This window comes from Salminus brasiliensis, chromosome 15 (genome assembly GCF_030463535.1).
Source record: "Salminus brasiliensis chromosome 15, fSalBra1.hap2, whole genome shotgun sequence".
Classification (NCBI taxonomy): domain Eukaryota; kingdom Metazoa; phylum Chordata; class Actinopteri; order Characiformes; family Bryconidae; genus Salminus; species Salminus brasiliensis.
Genome location: NC_132892.1, coordinates 24318200 through 24341781, shown reverse-complemented (window position 1 = coordinate 24341781; position 23582 = coordinate 24318200). Strand labels below are relative to the sequence as shown.

The following is a 23582-nucleotide window of genomic DNA, read 5'->3' as shown; positions in this document are numbered from 1 at the left end:
TATTATACCAAACAAGCAGAATCTAATAATAATTATACTGTTTGGAATTTTAAGAATGAAAAAATACAATAACAGTCTTACAATCAAGAGGTCATGAGTGGTTTAATAAAATGTCCACCAATTTATTACTTGATTTCAATGTGCATTAGAGCTGTCTGTGGACAATGCACCATGATATCGAAATCATATCTGCATCAGCAGATAATTCTACTAAAATATTGTCTTGGACAAATGTTAAAAAAAAGTTATTACCTGTTCTATTTATTTTACTCCTAAAAAGTGGTATGTTTATGCAGCACTGTGCTACTGTTTAGAATCATCTGGACTATTCATTGTAATGCACTTGCAATCTTTTAAAACCTATTTTAAAAATATTTATCTTTAATAAGATTCCAAGTATTGATTTATTGCACATTGTCTTATAAGTGCTCCTCTAGTGCTTTTTTTAATACATGTTTAATACATGTGTATTGTATCAATACAGAAATTGTAGCAATACAGAAATTACAATAATTCTATTGTAACAATACCAAAAGCCAAAATTATAGTATCTATGATGTTATGATTCAACATTTTGCTCATTTTCAATTACATACTTTTTGGCAATGTTGAGCATTTTCTGCTTCTTCTTTAGTCTTGGACGGGAGGAGGAGGAGGAAGAGGTTCCAACTAAAGATGATGTGGACTGAGACACCTTCCTCATTATCTTCCTGCCATAGAATAAAACTTTGTCTCTTTTGCGGAAGCGATATTTGGGGGCTTCTTGAGCTGCGAGGTCTGTAAATTTACAAGCAGAAAAGTCCAAACATTAGTAGATAATATACATAACAGAAATTAGACTAGTTAATAATAAACATGCTTTTTTTCTACAAGGTTCTAGATACTGACTCCGCAGCTGGATTCTCCGCAGGACGAAGAAGATGAGGATGGCAATGAGAACTATGGCAATGCCAGCACCAAGCACTATTCCCACCATCTAAGAGAGACACATACTTAAAAAGTAAGTTTCCTAACAGTTCTAGACTTTTAACACCATTGTTAAAACGTTAAAAAGGTTCACATATCTCATTTACAATAATGGCTCTTTAAAGAACCATCCACTGAAACCAAATATGTTTTACTATGGTATTACTTCAGATAATTATTTCTAGCATTTTTATTTGTAAATTGTTTATGTGCATTCAGAGAAACCACCAGCAAAAGAAAGGGGCCAGTTGTAACAGTACCAATGAAGAAACTGGACTGTCTGTAGGCACTGTCTCTTACAGTAACTGTAATAAGGGCATATTTACTAACCATGCTGGTCTGAAGCTGGTCCTCCACAAACGTTTTTAAGTTGGCAAATCGCTCTTGCTAAAATACAAAAAAAGAGAGAAAGAGAAAGAAAGATATTAGGTTTGACAGAGTCAGCAATCACAGAACATAACCATAATACTGCTTTTTCATCCTGATTATTACACAAAGAAAGGCAACTTTCTCTGTCTTTCTCACACACTCCTTATACAACCCCAGCTCAGTTCCTCTTTCAGTTACTCCTACTCTCTTTCTCAGGCTCCTACCCTCTCATTCCTTCCTTTCTATCTTTTGTCATTGAAACCTTTGTTCTTTCAAATATCAAACAAGCTAAAAAGTCAGGAGAAATTCAGCTATCGTCCAGTTTAGTCTTCAAGCTCATAGTCAACAGAAGTGAAGCAAGGATGCACGTGTCATGTGAGCACAAGGTACATTGACTACATTCAGCATATATTAGCATGAAATGAATGAGTGGACACAGAGACAGGGTGGAGAAAGAACAAGCTCCCATAAGCTAATATTTCAAAACTAGCTTCTGTAATAATACTGTAAAAAGGATATAAATAACAAGCAATCTTCTGTTAACAAACATGTTTGTTACATTACACTTAGTACATACAAACTACCACTACCACACTACATACAAATTACAGAATGCAAATACATTTTTTTACTTTACAATAATTACTATAAATATATATTTAAGAACTTTTTATGCATATTTTGGAGTAAATTGTGTATTCATTTGTTTTATTTAATAGAAATGTCATATTGACTAAATTAAGTGTATAACATATTTAAAGAGCCATTACATTTGCACATTTCTTTTCTTTTTGCAATATGGATGTGAACGTATTTTCACTTGGAACAACACATGTAATTTGACCAGGAGTAGCCCAAATGTTTGGATAAAGCTATATATCTACTAAACTGTCACAGAGTAAAATGTTCATCCTGTATCACAGCAGCTCAGATATCAATATAAACATTTACAAATACAAATACATATATAAATAAAAATGCTTCAAAGTATTGTTTCACTGACATTAAAGAATGAAGAATAAGTCTATATCAAACTACTGCACACTCAATGCCTTTCAACAATAAATATTATCAACTCAAATGAGGCCGACATCAGCTTGTTTTACACCAAAAGCTGCATGAGAAATTCTCATTTTGTGCAGCTTCTAGTGGCACAAGCCTTATGGTTCCTTACATGCCCACCATAGTCAACGTGCTATGAATCATGGTACTACAGTAATCCATTCAGCCCTACCCAATGACTAAAATATGAATTTCTGATCAGCACTGACAGTACTGCAAACATTGTTTTAAAACAATGTACCATTCAACCCGCAGTCCACATGATCCGTATATAGAAAATAAGCTACAAAAACCTTCCTGTTTGAATGCACTGTTTTCATGATGTCACAAAACTAAACACATTTGCATATATTTGCATACTCAGCCTAAAGAAGTTTGTCCCTGCTCTCATTTACGTTCTATAAGGAGTTTTAGCTCAGACCACTCAATGAGGAGGACAAGACTACAGCTACAGAAACAGAAACTAACTGTCTATCTCTCTATATCTAAAGCACAGTAAGAGATTGAATAATCATGTAAAAATAAATTACAGCTGTTGTTGCTGTAAAAACTCAGAGCTCAGGAGAAAAAACAATTAAATGTAATAACTAAAAAGTTTATGGAGCTAATACTATTCATGTTTATGTTCTGGGTGTGTCGGTCATTCTCAGTCTACAAACAATAACCCTTAGGAACTGCTGTGTAGTATTTCAGCAGTAGCATTACACTCTAATTACACACTGTAATGGTAAGGTAAACCAGCTCAAAGACTTGTCCCTCTCACATCTAGGATCAGTTTCCCTGTGACCAAGTCATGAATCGAAAGAAAGAGGAAAAGGAAAGCATTCTCAAATCAGGCATAAACCATGTTTATTGCCCAGGGATCACATGATGCCCCCCAGCCAACCAGCTTAGGCCATCTTGCCCTCATCAGTGAAAGATCAACAAAGCACTCAACTGCTTCAACAGAGCGCTGGTGAAGAAACTGGATTGATTACGGAAAGGATAAAAGGAGAACAGCTGGTAGTATTGACGAACGATCATTTGGGAGAAAGAAAGCTGACAGCTGGTCACAAAAAAGGACAAAATGAGGCTGGTAATGGGGGTGGGGCTGCAGTTGGAGGAGTCTAAACAGACTTTTTAGATAAATAGCTCATTCAAATTCTCCACCAAACAAATCTGTACATTTGTATGTTTGAGGCCTACATAAACCTAAGTATTGTATCCCCATCGTTTCCAGAGGTCTGATTATCATTGGAAAATGCAGCTAGATTCCTATTAGATTTCCATGAGTAAATTCAGCTCTGGATGAGCTTAAGGTCACTATGCCCAGTACCAAGCACCAACTAGAGAGGCATAAGGCCCCCATCATTGGGCCATGAAGCAGTGGAATTGGGTTCTCTAAAGTTATAGAGCTCCGTCCAAGACCTCTAGAATGAGTTAGAAGTGGTGTTTGTGATCCAAAGCTAATCATCTGTCATCAGTACCATATCTTACTGAAGCTTTTGTGGTTGAATGCAACCACATCCTCATAGCAATGTTCCAACATCTAGTGTAAAGCCTTCCCAGAAGAGTTGAGGCTGTATCTGGACAAACTGCTCACAAATACCTTTGGTTTCAGAAGAAATGTTGGGTGAGCCCATGTTTTGTATATCCAGTGTATAGATAACTGAAATGGTAGCACTGACATTAAAATTATAATATAAGAGCATCTGCCTATACTTAACAATGACTTGATGGTTTGTAGTACATCTGACATTGGCATGTTCGAGGGATAAACTTTTTTCCTTGCTTTAAACACAGCTGTTGCTCTTTACTCTGTAAACACTTTATGGTAAATGGACCAACAAAAAAAAAATCTTTAAATTAACATACATTAAACATTAAAACTAACTTAAACTGTGTAGTAATAGTTGGTATATGAACATGTTAAATGAATTTCAGTGAAAGGGCATTGGGAATAGAGCTTACTTATACATTTAAGCTAATGCACTGAATGATACCACCAAGTGGTTCTAGTTACTGCCCTTATCTTACCTACAAGAGCCGTTTGCTCCCACAACAAAGCACTGTATTAGAGTCTCGCAGATGGTCTGAGGGAAATGCAAAGCCATGCAGGAACAGAAGGGGTTAATTGATGAGGATATTTGCATAAGAACATTGATAAAAGAGGTTAGGAAGACAGAATTTCATGGAATAAGGGTATGTGGCATGAGTGTGTGTTGTGATATAACATGAAGTATGCTTGATGATCAGGATGTATGGCCAACAGATTACAATAATGTTTAGAGCACCAGTGCATCTAAGTCATCTCTTGATCTCTGAGATCTTCTCTCCTAAAGACACAGAGCCTGATCTTACCATTAAAAACATACAGTGGTTTAAGAGGAATACCATGATGTGTATGTGAGTGTGTTTTAGGGCAGCACAATACAAGCAAATTGATGAAGTGATTGTGATATGCCTTTATGTAGTGCTTATTTGCATACTCCAGTTTTCTGGGATATCGGTATTGCAAAAGCTAATATTGCAATAATGATAATAAACAATACACTGTGCACCACTGGGATGTATAGGTGTATGTATGTGTGTTTGTGTTAGAAGTTCAGGGGAGGGGAAGGGGGAGCATGCTCACCTCTGGTGGTTCTGGGGACTCTGGTCCCGAGGTGCTCTGTCCCATTCTAACAGCGGCACCGCACACGGCTGGTCCATTAACAATTAGCACTGCAACACACACAGCAAGGCAACGGGCATCATGCAACATGCAGCAACACACAGGTCAGAAACACACACTCACACACAATCTCTGTCTCTCATTAAATAACTTGAGCCCAAGGCCTTATTATTCAGTTATTAACTCAAATAAGAACCTTTGAAGAACTTTCATTATTTTTGTTTCAAAGAAAAAGGTTTCTTGAAGGTTCCTTAAAGCACCTTAAGAGGTTCTTCCACAGTTTCAAACTGAAGATCCTCCAAATGTTCCTTAAGGATCTTATACTTTTAACAGTTGAATCAAACATATGTTCATTTTGTTTCTAAATCATTTGAACACAGCAGTTGTTCTTTACACTGTATAAAAATGTCATGATAAACGGACCAATAGAAATGGCCCAAACTGGCTTGAAATAAAATGATATAGAAGTTAATCAGTTAAGAAGGCTATAAAGCTAGCTTTTTGGAGAATTTTGGACATCAGTGATACACAAATTATGTAATGACTGATTGATCTGGCGTGTACTTTCTTAGTTTACAATGGGAAGTGCTAATGTTGCTAACAAATACTGGACTTAGACTGTCACCAACTTCATCACGGTAAACAGCCTACAAGCTAAAATCCTAATTCAATCTTATTTGCTTCAAAGGTCTGTTAAAAAGCTTTTTCTTAACTACTTATTTAAACAGCATGAATGGAGCTTATTTGAACAATTAAATTAAAACTGAAACTACATTTTCCCATGCATAACGTCAAGTTGCCTAATCATGTTTCGCTCACCACAAGTTGTGCTGAGGTGCAAGTTGGCTTTGGTTACTCAAAATGACTGCCCACAGTTCTTGGGTATGTACATAAAAAGATGAGACTGGTCTGAGAATAGTCTAAGTCCACTGTTTATTAGCAACAATAGCCTAGCATTACCCATTCATCTACATTAAAGAAGCACATGTCAGATACCAAACGTCTGCACTGATTAACTATATCGGGTTATCGGGCAAGTGATAACTCACATTAATTAGATTTTTAGCTGAGCTGTTCATTTAAGGCGTACAAAAAGCATTCTACTTTAATCTATATAGCTAGCAAGTCACTGTAGCTTGTAGCCACAAGGAAAGCATCATGGAACATGTATTCCTAAATCATTCCACAGTTGTATCCAACCACAAGTTGTTAGGGAATCTCTACTAAACAGGCCTTTGTGGTTTCTAGCGCTTTACACCCTTACGAAGGTGCTACAAAAGCATTATTTGAGTAATGCTATAGAATAACCATTTTTAGTTGTATAAAGAACCAGAGGGGTAAGTGTGAAGAATCTTTAAATTGTTTAAATTAAACTTTTATATCAGTATCTTTAAACCTTTAGCGTGTTTATGGAACCAAAAATGGTTATTCTAAAGAATTGTTTAAAGACCCCTTTGCAGCAACTTTACTTTTAAAATGTAATAATGTAATTATTACATTTTAAAAGTAAAGTTGCTGCAAAGGGGTCTTTAAACAATTCCATAGAAGTAAATGTAATAATGTAATAAAACTCCATCTGGTTTGTAGGCATGACGTTTCTTTGATGCTAACTATTTGTTATAGCTAGATTAGCGTTGTAGTTCCAGTGAAAAACCGAAGACATGAACCTTCAAACACGTCTTGGCTTGGCTGACTGACAAAGGGAAATGTGTAGTTTTCCTAGAACCGAAATCGCTTCAAATACACACAGAAGCCATGTTCCTAATTCTCAAACACATGTCAAAAAAGGAGCTAATTTAGCATTGCTCAGTGAAAGAATTACAGGCCTGTTTTGTCTCATTTTACTTCCTTTATTTAACTAGGGTAGTCACACTGAGATTAAAATCTTTTTTACAAGCAAACTCTGGCCAAGATTAAAGCGCATAAACTCAAATAGATACACATACACACACATACAAATATACTTTAACAAGAGCAAACATTGGTATAAAAAATTGAGGCAATTAATTTGAATTCATTCAAAGAAATAAACTGCTCCCTGTGCACTGTAACGAAAAGCTGTCTTTCCAAATTCTGACCGAACTATTGGAATTTCCAATTTTCCATAACATAATTTATGCATTTATGAATTCAGACAGATATGAAGAAGGAAGCTGACCAAATACACGTGAAGAACCCAATGTATTTGACATCGTACTGAAAGTGGAACCCAACCAGTCATTTCACAGAGTTTGCAGGGACGAGTTAAATAACTGGCACTGGCACGTGTTATAAATCTCAATGCACATAAACAGAATCCAGTGAGTGCAGTGCTGTCTTTGGCCTTTAAAATTTCAATTTTTGCATATGCTTCATGCTCCAAATGTGTACAATTCAGAATCAAGCCTGAAATGATCAAATACAGAACACAACACACACACACACCATCCCCCACTGGAAATATCATTATCACTAAAATCTCTAGCTGCATGAGCATGTGCGCACACACATTGGCTGATATACAAACACACAAAACTCTGATCCCGGTTATGCCCTCTTTATCTGAGTAATGCAGCCCACTGATGCCTCACCCTTCATCCTTACATCTCTTTATGTTCTTCATCACTGCCACTACCAGTCATTTATTTCCACTCCTTTTCACTCTGTGGTTAACTGTATTTCCCAACAGGCATCTATTAGACCACACAGTGACAAAAAAGGGGGGTCTGGTTACAATCCATTAACTGGGTGAGTGGATTACAGTAAGAAACTGTAGACTAGCAGGACATTAGGCTTTATTCAGTGTCTGAGAACACCATAGACTATATGCAGTGCTTAAGAACAATAATAAAATAAAGCAATAAACCATGTGAGTAACGTAACTGCAGTGCACTGTAATAGTCAGATAAAATACACCAACAATGAATAAACCACGGACCACTGAACAAGGGTTATGAGCATCTGTTAGCTGATGTAACAGAAATGGGCACTAGCTATCTTCTTCAAGCTTATTCAGCTGTTTAAAGACTTTGCATTAGTGGCAGTCTGAAAAGCTGTGGTGGCTCACTTTATAGTTTTCACTCTCCCAACACTGATAGTATGATATGTGATGGGGAAAGTCCTAACTAGTGGGTGGGAATTGGACATGACTACAATTGAGAAGAAAACATAATATTATTTTTTGGATAAAAAAAAAGCATCCACACAAAAACAAACAGAATTAGGGTAGCTAGCAGTAGATCCACAAGATATTTGAAGCTTGTACGATATTCAAATCATGTATTTTTGGCTTAAAGTGTTGGTCTATTGTAATTTAAAAATTCAATAAATACTTTATTGAAACTTAAGTTGAACACTGAATATAGAGGAGCTTGTTAGCCCGATAGCTACCTGCTGCACTAGTCAGCCAAGACGGGTTATTACACAGGGTGCGTTTAGCCCAGATAGGACTGTTTGCTTCAGATACACTGCTGTGTCCTCATCTATAAACAATGCAATTCTGTGATCCATTGAAACAATATACAGTCGTATATAACAAATGCAAGAAAACTTTGAATATGTAACATAGTTAAGACATTGAGGGATGGATGTCATATAAACTAAACATTTAAAGTGATAAAGTGATCTCAAAAATATTAACACTCGTGTTCAAAAGAGGGTTTTTAGTGAATACGTACTGAAGGCTCTATAGAACAATTACAGAAAATTGAGTTATTGAGGGATTCTCTCTCCCCATCCCTCATCGCTCCACTGCACAGTAAAAGCATGTCTACTAGTCTCTAGTCTGCAGTCTAAGTGACCCCTCAAACTCACTCTCTTGTTTTAAATAAGGCCAAAGAAAGGGGGTGCCTTTAAAAGCTCTGACACAAGGGACTTCGCTTGGCCACTAACGGGCACCTCCTAGTTGCTATTGTCTGCTTCTAACAATAAGCTCAGTGTGTAACTTTAAGCGTCAGACTGTGACTGTGGGAAACTGTAAACCACAACCACACATAATTTTGTATTGCTGTACCTTCCCTGACGTCTGTATTTGTGAAATGCTGCTCTGACCTAATCCAAGTCTTTGCTTTTACTACTACTACTATTACTAAAAAGAAAGCAGCATTTTTTAAGATAAGCATTTTTCCTAATGAGCACCAGTCCCCAGAATCTCAAAACAATGCTTGTAATCATCCTCTGGATATTTGGTGCCCAGAAAGACTAAAACAGAGATACAGGCTCACAAAGATATAGACGTTACACTGCCCTAATGAGTGCAAACACTGTAGGCTGTACTTCTGATAGCCCAGTAATCTCTTATTTGTCATTTGTAGTTTGAACCAGTGTCAGTGATCAACACAAGGCATCTGGGCAAACTCTGTCTAGGTTTGTATTGTTCGCAATCAATCTTGTCCAAAATGCAACCCTGTACTAACTGCAGAGGCACAACTCTGACCAAGTCGACCAAGACCAAGTCGATTAATACTAATTAATTGAATTCTTTTTTTAAACATTTACATTTATGACAACAGAGCGACTCACATTTGACTCATGTTACACAAGTAGGCAAGTGTATATTTTTCCTGGCTGGAGAAGGGCTGGCCACAGGAAGGGTGATGTTACCCACTATAACAACATACGACATATATACAATATAAGTACAATATAATATAATATACAATATAGACAGAATATAAAATAAAGATATTGGATAGTGGATATTGGCAGAGTATAAAATATCGTTAGATTCTATCAGTAGAATATTAGAGAGTATATTGATAGAATAAAAAATGTCACATATATATATAGGTATAATATCAAATATTATTGTAATAGTGGTAGATTCTAGAATATCAGCAAAATATCGATTATCGGTAGATATTGGTAGAATATAGAATATCTGTAAAATATAAAATATCAGCAGAAATTTGTAGAATATAGCAGGAATACAGCATATTGGTAGATATCAGCAGACTGTGGAATATACCAGCCAAATACAGAATATCAGTAGATATCAGCAGACTGTGGAATATACCAGCCAAATACAGAATATCAGTAAATATCAGCAGACTGTGGAATATACCAGCCATATACAGAATATCAGTAGATATCAGCAGACTGTGGAATATACCAGCCAAATACAGAATATTGGTAGATATCAGCAGACTGTGGAATATACCAGCCAAATACAGAATATCAGTAAATATCAGCAGACTGTGGAATATACCAGCCATATACAGAATATCAGTAGATATCAGCAGACTGTGGAATATACCAGCCATATACAGAATATCAGTAAATATCAGCAGACTGTGGAATATACCAGCCATATACAGAATATCAGTAGATATCAGCAGACTGTGGAATATACCAGCCATATACAGAATATCAGTAGATATCAGCAGAATACAGAATATCAGTAGTGCCACATACTATAGAATTTCGAGTATAGCTAGAATATGGGTACAGTATAAGAGCAGATTACTGGTAGGACATCCTTAGCACTACCCTAATACTCAGAAATACTGCTGAGGGCAATGAAAAGATCTAACAATCCAACAAAAGACCTTCCTTCCCTCTTCTAGGACACTACCGAGTCCAGTTAACCGTGCCAGGATTTCAGCACTACCGTCAGCCCACGTCCCTGCCCTGCTGCGCTAGTGGCGCAAGAGTGATGCGAATTTTCCGCACTGTCCTCCTGAACAGCGTTAGCCTGTTAGCTGCAGCTGGCTAACTCCACGGAGTGGTCTTACTAGCGACAAGTGGTCTAAACATCAGAACATCAGTCAAGCCCACACTTCATCACCAACACAGAGCCACAGAGTGATCAGCCACACACTTACAATCGCGAGAAAACCCCCATCATCACCATGGAGACGCTGTCCGGCTCTGCCTTAGCTGTCGTTAGCTATCGGTTAAAGTAACGACTCTCTTAGCTTAGGCTGCCCCTAGTCAGCCTCAAGTAAGCCCTGGTTCGCAACGTAAACCGAGAAAAAGGACATTTAAAAGACATTCTCCATTTATAAGTCCTCTGTAAGCGATGTAAATACGGCTGCCCATGCCGTGTCCTCTGTCTAATGTGACCGTTGGCCGCTGGTCTGCAGTGACGCCGCTGCGCTGCGCTGTCAGCTCGGCGGAGGCATCGCCACCGCTCACCGGACACATTAAGCCATGCCGCTCGAACACTGTTCCCCAGGGCTCAAAGCTCCAAAAGGTAACGTAGGAAAAGTACAGATGCACAACAGCTCAGAGTTACATAAATAAAGCCGTGGTAAAGAGCGTTGAGTTGTTTACCTGAAATCTCGCCGCTCGCCTCTTCTTCTGTCAAACTGCACTCACACCGGAAACCCTCCACACGCGATGTCCCGCCCAGCCGTGAGAGGCAACCAATCAGCGGCGGGAGCTCCGGCAGCAGTAGCCAATCAGTGCCGACCACATTTATGACTCAAACCTAAGCGCCCGCTAACTTCTCTGTCTCTGTTTTCTGCTAACTGATTTATTCGCTGCTCTGTGGGAAACCATTACAAAGAGGAGTAATAATTTCCTCCTTGTAACGTAGCCAAAGCCATGCACATAGTTTTAAAGAAAAATGGTCCCGTCTGCTTTAAGACGTGCCGGTAGTTTTAGGATGTGCCGCTGGTACGCTGGGTGGTGTGCCGGCTACTGTAGGCTGTGCCGGATGGTGTGCCGGCTACTGTAGGCTGTGCCGGATGGTGTGCCGGCTGCTTTAGAAACTGTGAATTGTAATAAATCAGAGCTCGGCACGATGACAGCAATGGGATCACAGGGTACAAAGGGTCTGAAAGCCATACCACAGAATATTAGCTAGCTATAAAACGCGACCGGCACATATTAAAATAAAAAGCCGGCACACCAACGATCATGTTAAAGCAGCCCGTTACGTCATATGTTACTCAAGCTCCCCTGAAACACAAATGCCTCATGGAGAGCAGAACAATTCATCTACTAATTATACTCAGATATACACACGAACTGTTTTAATACACGTGTGTTTCAGTATATTTTGTAAACATCCCGATTCTGTTCTGTTTATAGACACTGTACCCAGAAGAGCTGTACATGTAACTGTCCAGATTTATCACTCGCTGAGGATTCACATGTCGTTTCTGTCTTTAAAACGGCCTGCGAGGACAGCGAGGGTGTAGGGTGTCCCGTTCCTCACTCTGCCATACTAAAGGGTGTTCACGAGCGCCCCCTATGCATCAAATCACCTTTATTCCAAGTTATTTTGGAGCATTTCTATTGGTCAATTTATCATACATTTCTGACAAAATATAATTGATAACGAGGTTCACATTGTCAGTTGAATTGGCAAAACACGGAGCTGGGTGCAAACAGAATTGGGTAGTTCCTAACAACCCCAAAATCCAACAACTACTGAGTTGTCCTTGGCAATGATCAGAATCACAATCAGAAATTTATTGATCACAGGAGGGGAATTACAGTTGTTACAGCTGCAACCGTTATAAATATAAAAATATAAATACACTATAAAATAAACACTTGATAAACAAACACTCTATGAAATAAATGCAATTAATTTAGAACAAAGAGAGAAAAAAAGAAAACTAAAATTGAGAAAAACATATGTAAATATATGTAAATTATATGAATTTTAGTAAAGTTGCATAGTGGTAAGAACTGTGATAATAAATATGGGAAATTATTGCACCAGAGTTATTGTATACATATTAAATTGAATAACACTACTATTATTATTGCACATATGAACAGTATAACTTGAGTATTGCACAGATAAACGTAACGTCACACGCTGAGGGAGGATTTATTGAGTTTGATGGTCACAGGTAGGAATGACCTCCTGTGGCCCTCTGTGGTGCATTTCGGTGGAATGAGTCTTGCACTGAATGTGCTCCTGTGTCTCATCACCGTGTTGTAGAGCGAGTGGGAGCCATTATCCATAATAGCATGCAGCTTAGACAGCCTCTCCGACACTGCCATCAGCGAGTCCAACTCCACACCCACATCATCACTGTCCTTGCGGATCAGTTTGTTGAGTCTGTTGGCGTCAGTCACCCTCAGCCTTCATGCAACAGCATAGAGGATCACACTTGCGATGTGATCCAAAAAAGCTAAAGTCGAGGAATGACTTGGTGATATGTTGGCAGTGAGGTGCAGTATTTTGTCAGATGTTAGGCTGATGATGTACAATGGTTCATCAGTGTTTGAAAATAGGCTGTTGTTTCATTCTGCCAGGTAGTAGCTTGTTTGTCATTAGTTATTTTTACCTGATAACATTACAAAATTATTTAATGAACACATTTCTGAATTCAGCATAAAAATGTCAATTCCAAGATGCTAGATGACAAGAAATTGCAGTCAGAATCATAAATAGCTCCTGCGGGGGTTGTGGACCACTTTTATGTTGACTACAGCGTTTGGATATAATGAATTTACGCACTGAGCTTGTTGAAAAAAAAAAAAAAAAAAAAATGCATTTAGATGGTTTAGATGTTGTTGTTTTACGCAGACATGTCAATAAGTGGGGCAGTGGTGGCTCAGCGGTTAGCGGTTGTGGTTTCAATACCCGGGCATGACAAGCTGCCACTGTTTGGCCCTTCACCCTCTCTGCTTCCTGGGCACTGGAGTTGGCTGCTTATCGCTCTGGGTGTGTGCTCACTGCCCTTAGTTCACTAGTGTGTGTGTTTACTACCACAGATGGGTCAAATGTGGACACATTTCACTGCACATAGTACAGTGACAATTACTTGCACCTTTACTGAATCTTTCACAAACACTGAGTTAGAAAAAAGTCTCATTTTAACTTCTTTTTGTGGGTGAAAGGAGTTAGAAAACCACCCACACTAGATTTAACACTAATGTAGATTTTTGCTGTGTGAACTGAACAGTTGTGGAGAATCGGAAATAGAAAGCAGCTACTTGCACAGTAGCCTCGTCAGTATCCATATCCAAACATGAATATGTTAATGGCCAAGGCTGAGTCAGGGGCAACTACAGGCTTTAATGCGACTGACCTTTGAAACATCATCAAGGGGCCCTGTGGACATTACTGCACAATTAATGCTGAAACGATATATTGTGCAGCCCTACACTGCAGCATAAAAATAGCTACCATATTAATACAAGCAATTTTAAGGCAGCATGTAAACTGGGAATAGCTATGTAGATTCACTTAATTGAAGCATCATGGTTTGTCGCAGAATAACTTTACAGAATAAGCCACTTTTTTAGTAACAGAGTAGGAAGCACTAACCTTCCTGTGTTTTAGCAATCGTTGTTACTCATAAAATTCAATAAAATGTTCTCTGAAAAATACAGTATTCTGATCTGGAGGTCTGGAGGTCCCCTACTAGCTATGCCCACCACTCATTCGCTGCCTCAGACAACTCCTGGGTTGATTCTCCTGTGATCTTCTTGTCATGCTCTGCAAAGAATAGAAGCAACAGTAGCAATATTAGCAATAGTACAGTGACACAAGCAAAGACAGTTGCGAACGTCTACACAATTTACTCCAGTAAAATAAAAATAATAATTCTATATAAAAGACGTTGCTGACTTTAAATTTATCATCATCACTTACAAAATAAATTATTCCAGATTTGCATTTGAGGGACTGTTTGATTTGTGCCGTGCAGTTTCAGGTGTAATTCACTTATACCAAATAATATGTTTTGTTGCTTCGCATTACAATAAATGGCTCTGGGCCTTCTTGGAGGCCTACATACCGGACCGGAAATGACTTGTTATTTCAGACCATGTCATTGGCTGAAAGATCGTCAAACGTCACATCTATTTAAAGTACATTTTCTATCTATTTTATTAAGATTTACAGCTGGGGGTGGAGCAACAGAGTCTATTTTGGCGAGAGGTGAGACTTCTCCCAAACCATGAAACTATTCCACTAGCAGCAAACGTTAGCCGAAATGCTAATGGCACGTAATTCTCCATTAGCAATCTAATGACATGCTTATTTTTTTAAAAAGGTAAGTATAGTAGATATCATGCAGCTCAAATAAACAAAAGTGCCAGTTTCTTTTCTCTTTCATTAATGATACAGAAAAAAACACTTCCACAAGTGTTCCACAAATAACCATTTTGGTCAAGAAGCTGTGAGTGTGAATAACTTTGACCTTGCTCTACATTTTTAAAATGTTCTTTAATAACAGAAATTAGTTAAATCATATTGAGTGCTTGACCTTAGTGCTAAGTATTTATTATTGCCATTCTTAGAAGAGGTTCTATCAGATCTATTCAGATTCTATCACTGTTATGGTTATTAAATGAGTTCTGATGCAGAATCGTGATTCATTCAGTTCTGCAGGTTATGAGGTTTTTCTTGAGGCTCATTTGGAATACATGTTGATGTTCATTAGCAATACACAGGTATATGTGTTTCCTGTTTATGGAAATTGTTAGAACTGACACAAGGGTGCGGTTTTAGGCGTCTAGCACGTTTTTATGCCTGGTGTGGATAAAACTGAAGTACACTACTGTGTGACCTTAGGATAAACATGCTTCTCCTCTACTAATGTGAACAGTTTTACAAAGTTCCTCTAGATACATCAGTTTAAGGTGATGAATGAGTTCCTACACGTGTGTTTCAGTGTATTTTCTAACAATACCAGCCTATAATTGACCTAAAATGAGATACTAAATGAACCTCAGTCCAGATATCTCACTCTCTGAACATTCACATTTAAATTAATTAACCTAATTTACATAAGAAAAGTTGAAAACTGCAGCTTTAAAGGAGAAAGAAAAACCTTAACTTTTAATAGAAGATATTTTTGGCTCATTTCCTGCGTTTTTACATGTTTAGTTTGTTGTTAAGCATCTGGAGTGTTTCCGATTTGATTGATCTTAGCGGTTTACGATCAAATTTAAGAAGGACACCACTTTACGAAAGCCACTGTGAGAGTTTTCCAAAAGCTGTCTTAGTCTCTGAAATGAAGAAGTAGCTTTAAGTAGTTCTTTATTGACTTCGCCTCTGCATCCGCACTGGAAACGCACCGCTAGTCCAAAGCACAGAAACATACAGAAAATCTATAAAATTATAAATATAAAAATGTTCTGATCATTTATAAAATTCAGTGTGCAGTACCAGTTTAAAACGATTACTATTACAATTTATGGAGGTTTTATATCCAAATGTTTTTTTTTCAAATGTTTAAGGAACATTAGAGTGACAGTTTTGTCACACCCAGGTAAATGGCTGAATAGTAGCCTACAAGCTAAATGGTTAGAACGGTATTTAAGTAAGGCTACCAGCAGTGCCTGTCAAACAATGTTAATGGCATGTCAGCCAGCACACTTTGGGCATGCCACTTCAGGCATTTCGTGCTCTTTTACGCACGGGTCTCACTTTTACGCGTTTCGTACACTTTTACGCACGGTTCTCACTTTTACGCACGGTTCTCACTTTTACGCACGGTTCTCACTTTTACGCGTTTCGTGCACTTTTACGCACGGTTCTCACTTTTACGCACGGTTCTCAGTTTTACGCGTTTCGTGCACTTTTACGCACGGTTCTCAGTTTTACGCACGGTTCTCACTTTTACGCACGGTTCTCACTTTTACGCGTTTCGTGCACTTTTACGCACGGTTCTCACTTTTACGCACGGTTCTCAGTTTTACGCGTTTCGTGCACTTTTACGCACGGTTCTCAGTTTTACGCACGGTTCTCACTTTTACGCGTTTCGTGCACTTTTACGCACGGTTCTCAGTTTTACGCACGGTTCTCACTTGTACGTGATTTTACGCACGGTTCTCGCTTTTACGCACGGTTCGCAAAATAAAGGACAAAAGTAAAGTACAATAACCGCATCATGCTCCTGTTGTCTCTTTGTAACAATATATTCGATTATGTTAACATTCAATTCGATATTGAACTAATTTATTGCCATATTCTAAGCACAGATATATAAATCAACAGTTTGTGTTTTCTAACAATACATGTATAATGTCGATTTATATCTACATTAAACAATAAAAACAAAACAGTAACAATGGTAGTATTGGAGTGTTCTCATACAGTTGAAACCATAAGTTTACACACACTATATAAAGACACAAATGCATTTTTTCTCACTGTCTGACATGAATTTAGAATAAACATTTCTCGTTTTATGTCAATTAGGATTTCCACAATTATTTGCTAAATGCCAGAATAATGAGAGAGGGATTTTTAAGGCAATTTTTAATTACTTTCTTTCATTAGTATTTGGTACCATTGCCCTTAAACTGTATGACTTGTATCAAACGTTTCCGATATCCTTCTACAAGCTTCTCACAAGGGTTGGTAAGAAGGAAATAGGAATTGTGACCTATTCCTCCTGACAGAACTGCTGTAATTGAGCCATGTTTGTAGGCCGCCTTGCTCGCACATGCCTTTAAAAATAGACAGGTGTGTCTCTAATTAACTCAGAGGCTTCCAAAGACATGCCATCATCATATGGGCGGTCCTAAATTGTTTAAAGGCATAGTAATCTTAGTGTACTTAAACTTTTGACTATGAAGAAAGTAATAAAAATGGCCTTAATTGTCTAAATTGAGTATACAGCACACAATCCGACAAACATCTGATACACGATCTGCTACCCATTCAGCACACCTTCCAGCTCACCATCCAGCATAACATCCAACCCATATTTCCAGCATACATCCATCACGCCATTTGGCACCCTTTCGATACCCATCTGGCACACCCTCCAGCATACATATAATTCAACACTGTGCCGTAACCATTTAAAGACTGAAAATTGAAGCATTTATTTGATCTTCTGACCAATGATTAAATGAAATAGCACTACATGTGAATATATGACCTTTTAATTTTGCTACATTTGCTACATGCAGTTTTTATTAACACAATAAAACAGAAAACAGAAAACGTTTTTTGTGCATGCAATGCACAGATAATCCACCAGGGAGCAAAAACTATGTTTTTGAATGTAATTATTTATTTATCACACAAAATTGGGATTGATCCCTGCTAACGGGATGGGAGAACAGCATGCGCTGACTGGTCACCAACAAAAACCAGCGTATGTTGGACAACACCTGCCTCACACCGCCACCAGACCAGCAGAAACCATCTGATCTACATTGCTTTTCACAAGTTAAAGGAGATTGCAGTGGTCAAACCAGCGCATCTTTGGCGGCCTCAGGAGGCCTATCTATGTACTGCAGTCAGTTTACCGAGGAAAATTACCTTTCATTGAGTTGTGGAGCAGAGGTACTGTGTTCTCTGCAATGGTTTGGGATGAGCTGGGGTAGTGATCATCCAAGAACCCAGCCTTACATAACAGCAATCTGAAATTGTGATTATTGTGACACATTGCATGACAATCTTTCCAGGGGGTATTCCTGGCCACACACTGAATGATTCTGGGAAGGCTCTGGCCCCACCATGTCTCTGCCCAGGAAAAGCGGATAAGACACTGAATAAATATATTGAACATATCAATGTTGTTGATCTTCTCAGCACTGGTGTAACACAAACTAGCTCCATGTTTTACTACAAAGAGAGTGTGATTAGTATTGAGCAATTGGATGAAGTGCAGTGTGTAAAATGTAGGGGAAAAAGTTTGGTTTCTGGGAATGCAGCGTAAATGTCCTCGATGGTCATCTGATCGAAAGGAATCATGTTCTTGAGCTTATCCAGCTGTGAAAGACAGAATCTTTTTACTGAATATGCAAAATGTTCATTATAACATACACAAGATATTATCTCCACAATTACACCTCTCCAAACAAGGCTTCAATAAGAATACAGAATGGCCTGCATTACTCTGATACTGATTTATCAAAACACTCAAATAAACCTTTCTGGAACGATAAGCATCACTCAAGATGCTTTAAGCAATGTTTTCCAATGTAACCAAGCTTTAAAGCAATGTTTTCTAACCCTGTGGAAAGAATAATAACCACAGAGCATGACAATGTTGTACTTACTGCCTCTTCTTGCTGTGCATTGATGGAACTGGTCTGAGTGTCAACTGGCTCGGGAACTTTTAGAGCACTGAACTGTAAAACACACATTTGATGTAAACAAATGGTTTTTACCATTGATCTCACCAGTTGGACATTACACAGTCTGTAGATGTTTTATTAGATTACATACAATATAAGAATATGAAAAAGTAGGTTTTAACATTATCAACTACGCTCATGTTTGCTGATAAGACAAGTTTATTTATTTATTTATTATGGTCCTTTTTCCACCCGGATCCACGCTTTGATTTTGAACATGGGTGCTACTTTTCTTAATGGCTGGTGGTCTTTCCTAGATTACAGGCAACTCATTTCTATTGATCCTTCAAAAAGCTTTGGTCAGACTGCCATTGGTCTGATGCAATTAGTCGAAAGATATTGGCACTAAGAAAAAGCCAATTCCCCCAGGACAGAACTCACTGTGGTATAATTACTAATAATTGGAAATCAAGGAAGTTATAGCTTCATATAAGGATAATTTTACTCAAGTATCTGCAGCACAGTTTTTTATAAAAAAAAGTGATTACTAACATTTGAGCAATATTTTTTATTAAGCATTATGTCTCACCTTCTTCTCAAACTCATCTACCATGCCTGCCTTGACCACCACACTATAATAACACACATAATATGAAATTGCTATAATTCCCCCCCACGAACACTAGGACAAAACATGTGTGTTCCCAGTTTGGCTATCCATACAGGCCCCGCATGGACGAGTAAGCTGGGATGTGCATAATGAATGATGAATTTACATTCAACATACTTGGCAGAGATGGCATCGGCCCTGGTCATCAGGAAGTTGAACATGGCCCTCTGGTTCGGCAGGACACACTCTGCAAACACCAACCTATCAATGGCCAATGACCTATCAGGGCAGCATGACGGCCAGCCATACTGAAAGAGTAGGAGTGAAGACAGTTAGTGAGTTATGAGGCTCGTAACATGAGGCTTCAGGGAGTATAGCTGACAATGAGCCAGTCGGCCAACACTGGCATGGCAATCTCGAAGATAAATAAAGCAGAATTATGTGGGAATTGGTATTTTTATCAGCAGGGGAGTATAATTCACCTTTACATAAATACAATGTACACGTTGAGCTCCCCTTCATGGGCATGTCAATGCGTTAGGGCTGGGCAATATGGAAAAAGTACTTTATTACATTAATATTTAAAGACATTTTTCACAAAACTATACGATATTGTTTATCTGTGATCACAGACTAAACACATCAGTAGCAACAGATTCCTAAACGCTACTATTCAGATACTCCCCTTTACTGAGTACAGTGATTTTTATTGAACATCTGCAGCACATCATCTAATTACAATCACCTAGTGTAATCACCTGTCTAATTACACTGGAATGAGAGTTTATTAAGCACTAACAATATCCTCAATATGCTTAGAAAAGGACACTGCGTATCACGATAACAACATTCATCACGATACGATAAAAAATATTGTCATATTGCCCAGCTCTAATACACATGGAGTTCTGGACAAGCTGAGATACACAAAACTGACCACCGGCAACTGAAATGGATGAAAATGTGGACTGACAGCAGGAGTAATACTACAGGATCACACAAATGACTATTTGTTTTCGAGAGGTCTTGTGCACCACCTTCCAGCCCGGAGTGGGAATGTCAGTGCAGCATCTAAATGAGGCTGAGGCTGTTATGTTAAAGTAGAATTGCTACATAATGTTGCTTTAACGATCACTCTCCTGGGCTTTATATCATTATATATTAATATATTATATTATTATACTGTTTTATTTGCATTAAATTGCATTCGAGTTGGAAGTGAGTTCCTGCAGCCTGGTAGTGAACCAGCAGAAGCCAAAGTGCAGCAGTGTCCCAATAATCACAGACCTTGTCAGGCAATATCATAAAATAGTAGCTGCTCATTTTGACATAAGGAACAATGCTGTTTTTTTAAAAAACACACAATGTATGTAAATACTCTGCATTGTGTGCAGTGAGCAGTTAGACTTATAAAATGTCAGGTGTGACACAGCCACCGTTTCTCTGCATATCTATGCACTCCTCAACGTTTTGCCCTGCCTTGGTGTACAATATCTAAAGTGTCCGTTTAATGAAGCAAAGCATTATTACACCTTAAATATCAGGTGACACGGGACTTCAGATGAGGCAAGGGCGGAGGATGTTCATTACCCAGCGCAGCTGCTAACCACAAATTAATATCCCTTTTTTTCAGCGAGAAAAGATAACAGACGCGCTAATTCTGCAGGTCATATATGCATATATCTAGCACAAACCTAGCTAGCAACATTTATAATCATTTTAAGGACGGGTTTGGTTTTTGTATTTAAGCGCAGTAAAGATAAACATAGCATAGCATAGCTTCCTCCCGTCTAGCCAAACCGGCCGATGTGAGCACGGAAACGGTAATGACCGGCTTAAGGGCAAGACTGATTTCAAAATAAAAGCTCGTTCAAAAAAAGAACAAATGGCTGTGAATATTATTAACGGATCTTTAAATATTATTATTATTATAATTATTAAACATTAATTTTTCAAATTCAAATTTCAAATTCAAATTTTATTTGTCACATACATAGTCATACACAGTATAACTTGCAGTGAAATGCTTTTTAGACAGTCTGCCCACATCAAAGCTATACAATAAAGATCTAAATTTAAACTTAAACTAAACCTTAACTTAATGAAAATAAAGTGCAAATAAATAAATAAATAAATAAAAATAAATAAAATAAAATAAAATAAAATATATATATATAAAAAATATTTTATTAATGACGTTATGGTGTAATAATTAAAAAATGTTTTTTATAATTAATTAATTAATTATTTTATTGCTGATAGTTATTTTTAGATTGCAAACGCTCTGTATGTTACATGTCACGCCACTAGATGGCGGTAGTGAAAAGAAAAGACTCACCAAAACACACGTTTTGACACCGGATAAATAAAATCGCCCTCCTGGCATGTAGCTAGTGAGTGAGTGAGTGAGTGAGTGAGTGAGTGAGTGAGTGAGTGAGTGAGTGAGGGCGATATTAGGTTAAATGGTTCATTTGAAATGATTGATCTGTTACATAAACGGATATACAATTTACATTCGCTTGGCGCGTGGGACCGTTAAGGGCTTTAAAAGGGCAGCAATGGCTCTGAGGACTTTTTCGAGAGAGTCAATGAGGAGACTAACGTCACTCACCTCCCCTCTGCTTCTGCGACCCAGGCGTAGCTCCACTTTAAAAACATATTTTGAGGATTTTTGCAAAACCGGGATCATTCTCAAGTCCGCCTCCACTGACATTTTCCAGAACCTGGCCCTGGAGGACTGGATACACGAGCACATCGACGTGCAGACCCGAGGCGTGCTGCTGCTGTGGAGAAACGCTTCAGCTGTAGTTATTGGAAGGCACCAAAACCCATGGCAGGAGTGCAACTTGCCCATGATGAGGAGGATGGGAATACCACTGGCTAGACGTCGAAGCGGTGGTGGGACTGTTTTTCATGATTTAGGCAACATAAACCTGACTTTCTTCACGTCCAAGAAGAACTATGACCGTCGCAGGAACTTGGGGGTTGTTACTGGTGCTTTGAAGGACCTGAGGCCAGATCTGGACGTCATTGCCACAGATAGGTTTGACATTGTCCTTAACGGTGTTTATAAGATCTCAGGAACTGCTGCAAAGCTGGGCAGAACAGCTGCTTATCACCACTGCACTCTGCTTTGCTCCTCAAACAAGCCCTTGCTCTCCATGGTGCTCCAGAGCAACTGCAAAGGGCTCAAAAGCAATGCCACCCCTAGTGTACCTTCTCCTGTCCGCAACCTCCTGGATGAAGATCCATCTTTGGATGCCGGTGCAGTCATGGAAGCCGTTGCTTCTCGCTACAGTGCGGAGTTTGGCTTTGACGGCCCTGTCATAACCGTGGACCCTAGTGTGGACGACCTGATGCCTGGCATTCATAAGCTGGCAGCTGAGCTGAAAACCTGGGAGTGGGTTTATGGCAGGACCCCCAAGTTCAGCATCTGCACGTCTTTTGTGGTGGAAGGTGCAAACGTGGGGCTGGATATGGACATCAAGAACGGCATTGTAGAAAAGTGTGTTATGGATATACCCCCAAACTGGCTGCCTTCAGAAGTTGGGGAGCAGCTCGGCTCGGCCCTGACGGGTGTCCGGTACTCTCCGAGCGAGGTTGCGGCCGTGGTGGCCGCCTTCATGAGGACGAGCTCACAAGCTCCTGACCTTGCAAGAAAGACCCAGAGCCTCTATGAAAACGTTGTGGCAGTGATGTGAAGAATAAAGCTTTTATGTGTGTCTTTATTTTGTCATGGATAAGTAATGTTGAATGCATTTAATGGCCAGGCCATGTGGGACGTGTGGCCAAGCAGCTCATCGTAATCTTTCATAATAATTTACACGTATACCTTCATAACATTCACTTTCCCATGAGAAAAGCGCAACTTAGCTTAGGCAGATTGTGCTTATCTATAACTGTGACTAGGAAAATGATCAGACCACATTTAATTAGTAATCAGTGCTTGATTTTTTCGTCAATTGTAAACAATATTGGTGATACTTCCGT

At 38.6% G+C, this 23582-nt stretch overlaps 2 protein-coding genes and 1 long non-coding RNA gene across 9 annotated transcripts in view; 1 reads left to right on the top strand and 2 right to left on the bottom strand.

Annotated features, from left to right (window-relative positions):
- The window catches only part of pnpla6 (patatin-like phospholipase domain containing 6), a 42717-nt gene extending 31364 nt beyond the window's left edge, over positions 1–11353 (bottom strand). For 2 of the 6 annotated variants that reach the window (XM_072657820.1, XM_072657817.1), the window contains exons 1-5: positions 11303–11351; positions 5012–5100; positions 1297–1353; positions 889–976; positions 597–777 (exon numbers count right to left, since the gene is read on the bottom strand). In XM_072657820.1, coding sequence (XP_072513921.1) covers positions 597–777; positions 889–976; positions 1297–1353; positions 5012–5056 — 371 coding nt within the window. In that variant the 5' untranslated portion in view covers positions 5057–5100; positions 11303–11351. Of the gene's footprint in view, positions 1–596; positions 778–888; positions 977–1296; positions 1354–5011; positions 5101–9550; positions 9635–10851; positions 11083–11302 lie in introns of those variants that run through there. The other 4 variants (XM_072657819.1, XM_072657818.1, XM_072657821.1 and 1 more) reach the window with 4 other exon arrangements.
- Positions 11354–12556: 1203 nt separating this feature from the next.
- Positions 12557–21393, bottom strand: LOC140535903 (uncharacterized). Of its 2 annotated transcripts, XR_011977562.1 has the most exons (5): positions 21125–21393; positions 19770–19900; positions 18965–19036; positions 18222–18674; positions 12557–14435 (listed from the first exon to the last, which is right to left on the bottom strand). It is a non-coding gene; the product is annotated as an uncharacterized lncRNA (long non-coding RNA). The 2 variants fall into 2 exon arrangements; XR_011977561.1 differs by having other exon boundaries at positions 12558–14435; positions 19770–21393.
- Positions 21394–22009: 616 nt separating this feature from the next.
- On the top strand, positions 22010–23308 carry lipt1 (lipoyltransferase 1). The gene has a single exon (XM_072657452.1). The coding sequence runs from the start codon at positions 22151–22153 to the stop codon at positions 23291–23293; it is 1143 nt and encodes a 380-aa protein (XP_072513553.1). The 5' UTR covers positions 22010–22150; the 3' UTR covers positions 23294–23308.
- Positions 23309–23582: the final 274 nt, after the last annotated feature.